The sequence below is a fragment of the Haliotis asinina genome, chromosome 7 (assembly GCF_037392515.1).
Source record: "Haliotis asinina isolate JCU_RB_2024 chromosome 7, JCU_Hal_asi_v2, whole genome shotgun sequence".
NCBI classification, from domain to species: Eukaryota; Metazoa; Mollusca; class Gastropoda; order Lepetellida; family Haliotidae; genus Haliotis; species Haliotis asinina.
In genome coordinates, this window is record NC_090286.1 from 5,998,121 (window position 1) to 6,007,519 (window position 9,399).

Consider the following 9,399-nt stretch of genomic DNA (forward strand, 5'->3'; position numbering starts at 1 on the left):
GCCAGCAGGCTCAACAGACCTTAACCCAGTTGAGCTTGGGATCAGTGGATCTCCCAGGACTCCGCAGAGTTCTAGTAGAGGAATGGAATTCAATTCCGCAACGTTCTTACTGAGCTTGATAAGAAGCCAGAGAGGACATTTCTTGACGTGTGCTATATTTCACTTGACCCTTCATTACTAACGCCTAGTGATTTAACTGACATTACGGTAATCTGATCTGGTTTAAAAATATCATTGATTAAGCCCTCCTTAATCAGTTCTGGTTTCTCACAGAGAAAAAAGCCATATCTGATGACAGAGTTACAAAAATGGTCCTTTGTGGCATATCCATCCCCATAATCACCAAATCCATGCTAACAAACAAAGAGGTTAGTCTAAACAGGTTGGTAAAAGCAATAGACCATGCTAACTGCCAGTAGTTTGCCTGAAGCTACATGAAAGTAGGATATTAGATTGGGTAGTATGGAACGGATTCAGATTGTCTTACTCTCAGATTGAGAGAGTTCGAGAAGTGCCACTCTTCGCCTACTAGAGGCTTAAAATCATCGGCTTCAATTATCGGTATAATATCGAAAACTACAAAGAACCAAATAAATCATCCCTTCTCGTAACAAGATGTCTTTAAATGTGTCAAAAAAATGCAAAGCTTTAAACAGGTGCTCCGGGTGAGACTTTTAGGAATGACCCAGGTTAGACAACACGCATCCCAGACAAGACTGTGGCTTGAACTGAATTAAAACTCATTTTGTTATGGTCTGTTCAATCTGAGATGCAGTCGTGACTCTAAGGTACTTAATTTCACTTAATCTTTATAAATAGAAAGTGTAAACCCCGAGGCCCAAAGGAATCCCGGGAACAACTATTTCAGGAACAATAAGGACTCTCTAAAGTGGTAAAGCATAATGTTGATGAGATGACAGATGTAATAGAGCTATATGTTTTTTGTCGAGAATCTGCTACAATGAATGATATAGTGAGTCCCTAGGACGCAGTATATATTTCATCTACGTTCATTTTATGCATTTTGTGTACGTAAGAGACTGGTGAATCCCTAACTTTACAATGCAGGCAACGACTGGAGACGTGGTGTGTCTCCTATGAGGAGATTCCAGGACCCCGTGCGTCAAGTGTCTCTAGACAGATACAGTCTTAGAGGGGTGTCTCCCTTGAATCGGCCCGAGGGTAGAACACAAGGCACACGTGGCGTTTCTCCCTTGAATCGCCAAAATGGAAACGACTTTGGACAGGATTCCTCCCCAAATGGCGTCATGGCGTGGACATCAACCCCCATTGACAGGAGCCTCATGTCTGAGACAACATACAAAGTCTCTGTCTCGGACTTGATCAGACCACGCCAGCCTCTCTTCAAGCCTCCCAAACTCAATCTGGGTATCAAGTCATCTACAAATAACCAGGTAGTTATTTTTTCAGTATTTATTTCGTGGAATCAGCTTTACTTGGTTTATACATCAAACTCAGAGCTTAATTAGACGAAACCCTGAGGCCCACATTAGATTCACTTCACTTTCAGCACGCCAATAATCGTTGCTAACCATGTTTCAGAACACGCTGACATCAAAGAAGGAGACTGTCAAAGTTCCTAGCGCATCAAATGATGCTGGGCGAAAGCCTCTTCAGTCATCCTCACACGTCTCCATCTCCAAGAAACAGACTTCCTGTGTGAAAACAGTCACCCCTCCTCACACAGAGAAGGTGATTATTTCTGAACACAGATGTGTACGCTAAGTTACCTGTCTCAGAAAATGAATTCATAGATGATAAATACTAACCAGATAGCAGAGTAGGTTTGATTTCTGAACTTATCCATCCCTGATTTAATTGACGTCTCCTGCTGAACAGCCTTCACCTTCAAGACGAGGATGAAGTTATGTGATTTTGTTCGTTAAGGCTTCCTATGTGTTGTAGGCATTTTTGCCGTTCTTCTTTGTGGAGGCCAATCTTCTGTTCATTGTGGATGTATTTGCTTGGGATGTCACGATTCACCGATACACAAATGCTTCATCGGCACGTTTTGTACGATACGATATACGATTCATTTGATATGAAATCAGTTCCACCTTTGACATGCACACATCGATAACTATTTTTTAGCCTTAACACGTTTGTGTCCTGTATTTGTTTACACCAAGCAGCAAACGTGACGTTTTGAGAGTGATTACTTTTTATGTAATGGCTTGGTTTGTAGTGGCTGCTTGTTAGGCTCCAAATTTAGAAAATGACATATCGCGATATGTATCGAATCATGGCCTCAATATTGAGGTACGTGTCGCATGGTGAGGCACCTATATCGTATGACCTACTGTTTTGTTGTTCCAGGTTGTGGATGTGTCCAGTATGAATCTGCCAGAGTGGATCAGTGATATATCCCCTTTGGCCTCCTCCTCAACCACTTCCTGCTCATCCTCAACAAGCCTGAACTTGAATGAAGAAAACATGATGACCAAACAATCCGCTGTATCTAATGATAAAGTACATAACCTTATAAGCTTCATGTAATCTAATGGAGTGAGTGAGTGAGTATGTGAATGAGTGAGTGTGTGCGTGAGTTAGTGTGTGAGTGAGTTAAGGTCTGTGTTACACTCAGCAATATAACTATTATGTGGCGGTGACATGTAAACGATCAAGTCCTGACAGACGATCACGTGATACTAGCCATGTTTCAGTGGTTCTGATTCCGTTTCCTGTACCAATTTTTGTTTCTTCGGTTCTGACAAGTTATAAGCACCCCCACTGCACCTCAACCACACCCCCAATCCACCCACCTTTCTGTATGACCTACTGTGTTCTTGTTCCAGGTTGTGAAAGTGTCCACTATGAATCTGCCAGAGTGGATCTACGATATATCCCGCTGGGCGTCCACCCCAACCACTTCCTGCTCATCCTCAACAAGCCTGGACTTGAATGAAGAAAACGTGATGCCCAAACAAACCGCTGCATCTGATGATAAAGTAAATACCCTTCATATAACCCGAGTGAGTGAGTGAGTGAGTGAGTGAGTGAGTGAGTGAGTGAGTGAGTTTAAGTTCATGAGAAGGTAAACAACCTTTATACTACCTGAAGGAGTGAGTGAGTTGAGAATTATGCCACACTCAGCAATATTCCAGCTGTAGGGCGGTTGTTTGTAAATACTCGATTCTGGACCAGACAATCCGCTGATCAGGTAAATGCCTTCAATAAACTGAAGGAACACATCATCTTTGGTGTATGCGCAAAAGTATGATTCTGTTTGTATCTAAAATTGCATTCAGCAAAATGGCGTCTGTATGGCGGTGGTCTGTAAATGGTTTGGACCAGATAATCCACTGATTGACTTCTTGATCACTGATATACAAAAGTGTCTCTGGACCTTTGTATGTAAGTGGACCATGTGTGTGTGGTTCAAGCCAAACTGTGAAGATTAGCATTGTTACTGTGACAGCTGCGAGTTTATTATTGCGCCGCGTTTACTGGGCTACTAACAGTCCCACAATATCAAGACTGGGGAGCACCAGTAATGGGCTTCACGCATGGTATTCATGTGGGGAATCGAACCCGGATCTTCGGCGTGACGAGCTAATTCACTACTTACGTACCCCACCAAACCTGTGGACCCTAATCATGAATAATAAAACATTTTTTCAGACTCCTCCTGCCAAAGTGCCAAAGAAAAGAGTCAGATTCAGCCAAGTGGCGTGGCCTTCAGACGTTGACGAGTCAGTCATTAAACTGAAATTCTCACAGCCTCAGGTCAGTGACACCGCCAATGGCAATGAGAATGAAGCTGGTCATAGATATAAGTCCCTGACTCTCATTCAGTTTGTAAGTGCAAGTCACTTTTGCCCCTCTGGACGGAAGACATGGGGTCGGATACGTGACATTTAGGCAACTTCTGCACACACACGATATCTCCGTCAAAAGTATGAAAGGAGACTTTACTAATCTCTACTGTGGTATATCTGTTGCTTGCCCTGTATTACACGGGAACATCTGTATCTTTCAAACATTTGATTACTGAGGAGATGGTCGGTGGCATCAAACAGTCTCCTTTTTTTCCAGGCACGAGCATTTACCATCGTGTATGATGAGGATCAGGTAAGCACGTGGAGTATGATAGAATGTGGTTCCAGTGACTGAGACTAATGCTGAACATTACCGTCTTTGTATAAACATAGATTGTTCGTTATCTAACCACCTACTTTTAACAGAAGTGGGTTTGTGCACGTTGTTCACTCAGACATCCTATTTTGCAGTCTGAACTTGACAGAGACTCCCAGCCTCAGCTTCGTCCCCCACCGCCCCCTCTCGTCCCATACACCGGGGACGTCAACCGCCGTTTGGTTCCCTCCATGTCCAGACTGAGCCTGGAGGACGTCCTGCTGGTAAGTGAACCATGAAAGTGTCAGGCCACGTCTTGTTGTGGTCTTCCTTCAACATCTTGATAACTGCCAAAGACAATGTAGATTCGGAATATGTGTACTTCAGCATGTAGAATACACAATCATAACACTCTTATAGAACAGTGCTGAGTGTGATGTTCAGCGGCGAGCAATGATTAATGTTTCACTGTCTACTGTTTCGACAGGTCAACGAATCGAGAAAGAGGAGAAGGGATATGGCCTCCGTCTTCACAGGCGACGTCAAGAAGAGGAAGATTGCACCCTCGGACGGAAGAAATGAGACCAGCTACGTCACAAGACCCAAACAATGGTGGCTGAGGAAACGCAGACAAGCGAGGAGGAAACAGGACCAACCATCCTCCTCAACTTCTACCTCTGCTGTCAGCGCAACTACTTCGACTATCACCACCATTTCACCCGGATCTGCCTCTTACTCTTGTCCAACGTCCATCTCTGGTGCCTCTTCTTCCCATAGGAGATCTCTTAAGAGGAGGGCACCAGACGATGATTCCTGTTCTGGTGATGGCTTCAAGAGGTCTCGTCTCAACTAGTTCATGCAACGGCCTCGCAGAATAGCAACGCTTCAGATAATTCCTTTTGAACTGTCATGACATAGTATGTTTGAAAATATTTTAATCTCAATTCAAAATAGGTTGTTCTGATACAATCTTTTGGAGATAACGTTCCTCTCAGCCAAACCTAGTTGGGTCCCAATACAGCAGACTTGTTGTAACAGGCGACAAAATGGTAGTTGCGCAGCACGAGACTAACATTTTCGGTGCTGGAATTCCAACCTGGAGGACATCTTCTCCGATGTGTCATCTCTGTTGACTCATGCTATCGTCCACTGGTTTGTGTGCTCCAAACTCGACTACCTTGCAGCCCGCATCTGCGTAGCTGCAATAGTGCTGACTTCACAGGTAGACAACCCCTGCGCAGCTGCAATACTGCTGACGTCACGGTAAACACCCCTTCTTTCCTCATTTAAAAAATAAATTAGGATCATTCAAAATTACTTACGTCGCCAATGGTTTATGATAAACTTCAAGCTTTGGGCTATCCGCCAGTGAAGTAATTGTCATGATTTCATCACAATTTAAGCATAGTATGGAAATATTTGTATCAAGTTGCTGTTAATTTTTAAAATGTTTGTAAAAATATATGTTGCGAACATTGAACAGTTTACACATGTGTTAACATTTTTGATGTAGAAACTTGATAAAAATGTTTTTGTTATTGAATGTTTAAAAAGCTTCTCATCAACGCTAAACATATGGGCGTCAACCTTCCTGTACATGTCACTGGACAGATATATTTTATAAGTAATATATCATATTTATCTTGCAATATACACAAGCCATTTGTTTGTTACTCTACAATACTTGAAACGTTTATTTGTTCTTTAATAAATTTTATAAAGAAAATCTTTGTTTTGTCAGTTTTACATGCTCAAGGATCTCCCTCGAAACGTCCCATGAGATAACATGTGAAAGTCAAAATCCTGTGCAGGACAATGATGAGTCCTGGTTGTATCTGTACTTGAGGTCGATGCTCATGATGTTGGTCACTGTGTAGTGGCCATATAATTTCCAAGTCTCTCGCTGGGATTCGAAGCAAGGACCTTCTGATCCGAAGTCGTACGCCTTGTCCACATGACCAAAGAGGTTAAGCCCGTCAGCTAGCTGACAAGATAAGGATGTCATCTGTGGAATGACTCCACGCCCTGCTTCAACAGGATTATAAAATTACAGATTATAGATTATAGATTATAGATTATACAAATCACTACTCCAGTCGGAAAAATATCTGTCGTTTTTAACATGAAAGAAATTAGGAAATTCATTTATACGTTTTAGGTTAGGTTTGATCAACATAATGGTAAACGAAGGAAGACGCTTTTGTTTTGTACGATGCAAAAGATTGTGCCCATTGTGTAATTTGGACGTGGAAAATGAAATCCAATTTCTACTCGTATGTCCTTTGTATAAAGACTTGCGTACTAAATATATAGCGGAATGCTATCTATGTAAGCCACCTACATTAACATTGAAACTACTTCTTTCATCAACTGAAAAGCATGTAATAATAAAATAATTCCACGTCCATGTTACACAATGGGCACAATCTATCTATCTATCTATCTATCTGTGTGTGTGTGTTTGTGTGTGTGTTTGTTTGTGTGTGTGTGTGTTTGTGTGTATTGTATGTGTGTAACTCTATTGTATATAGAGGCCTTTTGTACAATAAACATTTTTGTCTTTGACTTTGACTTGATTATTTGCTGCAGAGATGTTTTGCTGTCGCCATGTAGATTAGATATTGCTGAGTGCGGTGATAAAAACCAACCAAGCAACATTTGTCCTTTTCAAACAACGTCTATTTTACAATCCGAGATACTACTCTAAACTATATATCAACTGATCAATTAAGACCGGTTATAACTAATGCTAGTTTTTGAATTTAGTTACTGTAACAACTGGTCTTGGTCGATGAGTTGTCGATTTGACACCTGTATCAATCGCTCGTAAAATGTCTGAGTTTGGCCAGGTACGATTTTGACAGTACCTACTTGTTCAGAATATCTAAATGGCTTAGTAACAGAAAATGTACTTTGTGGCTAGCTCTCAAACAACCTAAATATTTCTAAAACTGTTGTGATTATATCTTATATATGACAAACGTCACTTACATGTTTCCGAAAGACCACCAATATCGTATACCTTGCTGTGAGTTGAGTATCATGAAAAACACTTTTCAAAACGTTTGCTTTCCCTTTCGGAAAATAACACAAAACTTCAAATGTGTACTTTTGTTGCACTTCAGTTTAAAACGGAGTCTTGGCACGTCGTGTGAAAGTCACCCTGTCCTTCTCTCATAGATCAAACTGTAACGTTGTTTCGATGACATTGTGCTTAATATCTTAGCGGTCATCCGGCCCCCGGTGGGCTCCTGTACGTCTTTGTAAGTGTAAACCAGTTTTTGAAAGTGTTCTATTCTGTACAAATCCTCTTCCAGGATAAGTACCTTCGTACACCTCTACCTCACACCTGAAATCGTGATTTACTCACGTTAAGGTCTGTTCGCAGGAGTTTCTCGTTTTCTCCTAAATAGCGGCTTTAAGTGAGGTAACTTGAATTGACTTGGGTTCGTCTCAACAAAATTTGATGATATTACAATCAAGCACCCTGAGTCGATCCTTGATGTGTCGAACTTTCTGTCATCTCGAAATATGAGCTTCAATTACTTTCTCGAAATTTGAACTTTTTAAAATACTTGTTAACAAACGAATAGTATAATGAAAGTGGCGATAAAAATGATTGAAAACTGGAAATACTTCGAAATTCCATTTTTCAAAAGATTTGACATATAGACAGAAAGTAACAGGAACCTGAAAGTTAGAAAAATATATACGTTTCTCGCACCATGCAGTATTCCAGGCACAGGCGCCCATCGGGGGTCCGAAAATCGATAAACTAAGTCCCGGTTTACTATCCAACCCCCTTACTGTATAACCTGTAAAGGTGCATCACCAAATCATGGCGACGTGATCGAAAACAGGACAATTCCGCACTCGTCATTGCATATATTGTATTTTAAAAGATCAAATGCTTCTGTCCACGTTTCCGATGAGTGTGGAAGGCCTATACGTGGGCCTTCCGAGGGGATACACTTTGTGTCCTTTAATAAATCGGAAAAGACCGAGTTGCTGTGCCGGAAGTATACGAAAACTAGGTCGTCTGCGACTCAAACTGGAGGGTGTTTAGTACACAAAAGTGTTAGTCAATTCACAGTGTTAGCATTTCACAAACTGAAATGCCTTTGAGTGAAAAAAAAATCAAAATGTTCATTCGAACACAAATGGTGTCGGCAGCCGAATTTCAGAAAGTGTCAGTGACCAAGATATTCACAATCTGGTATCCGAAATGGAAAGTAAAAATACTCGCAAGAACACACTGTAAGTTTCATATATTAGGTTTGTGCAAAGTATTGCAGGTATTGTGTTTTTCAGTTATAACTTCATTTTTGTTTTATTGTGTTTTCAAGTAAATACATTGTTACATTCTTTAACCTTGTTCCTATTTTGCAACAATGTCGCAAGTGATGGCGTTGGAGAGGCGAAGACGTGTCTTAGTTCAGCCAATCAGCATCGACTCTACTTTTTGTAAGTATGTGAAAGCGAAATCGTGGTCTTTGTGATAGAAAGACCACGGGGAAGATCAAAGGGCCGACGCTCTATCCACATCTAGGCATGGTACAAACAAGTTGTACCTTTCACGTTTTCAGTGTGTCCTCGTCATCACATCTATGCCTTTATAAAGACGGAAAGGTACAAAAGCATTATACTGATCATGGCACATTTGGGTGACGTATTTTCAACATCGATTACTAGTTTCTTATCACCATTGTCTTAATTTCTTCTACTGTTACCAATATCCATCCAGTATGCTGCATGCTAAATGCTACTCTCTTTTTTTCAAAACTATTGTCGGATCATCGATTTCAGGGATATTAGCCTCTTTTACACGGATGTTTGTTTGGGTCCAGATTATTTGTACTATTATATGTATATGTTATTGTTCCCCGGTGAAGACTTTATGGATTTAATAAACTATTCTTCAATTTAATAGTTGTGTTTCAGTTTATCCCGAATACAACAGTGTAGGTAAACACTTATTTCGGCATCGTACGATTATTCAAATGAAATGTTGACTTTCGCCAGGGATCTGACTCCGAGGGACAGAATTTTTATTCTTTAGTTTCAAGGCGAAAGAGACGCCATACATGCAGTTTAGGAAAACCCCTCACTTTTTGGCCCTTTCCCGCCAACTTGCGCATATGTGAGTCACGTTTGTCCTACTCTTACCCACAACTCGATGTGACCGGCATTGTAGGTCCCCAACAAGCTAGAGAGATGTGGGGATTCGTCACATGTTGCGCGGTTCATTCGATATCTTATGTGTATTTCTTAAAGCTATTATTTTCGATCACTACATATCTAATT

General features: G+C 41.0%; 1 protein-coding gene across 1 annotated transcript; it reads left to right on the forward strand.

The window, feature by feature from the left end:
- The first annotated feature begins 1,268 nt into the window (after positions 1 to 1,268).
- LOC137291228 (uncharacterized) lies at positions 1,269 to 4,948 on the forward strand. The gene is made up of 9 exons (XM_067822525.1): positions 1,269 to 1,415; positions 1,564 to 1,713; positions 1,927 to 1,977; positions 2,338 to 2,490; positions 2,817 to 2,969; positions 3,643 to 3,747; positions 4,057 to 4,092; positions 4,251 to 4,379; positions 4,583 to 4,948. Exons 1-9 carry the CDS (start codon positions 1,269 to 1,271, stop codon positions 4,946 to 4,948), a joined length of 1,290 nt encoding a protein of 429 aa, XP_067678626.1.
- Positions 4,949 to 9,399: the final 4,451 nt, after the last annotated feature.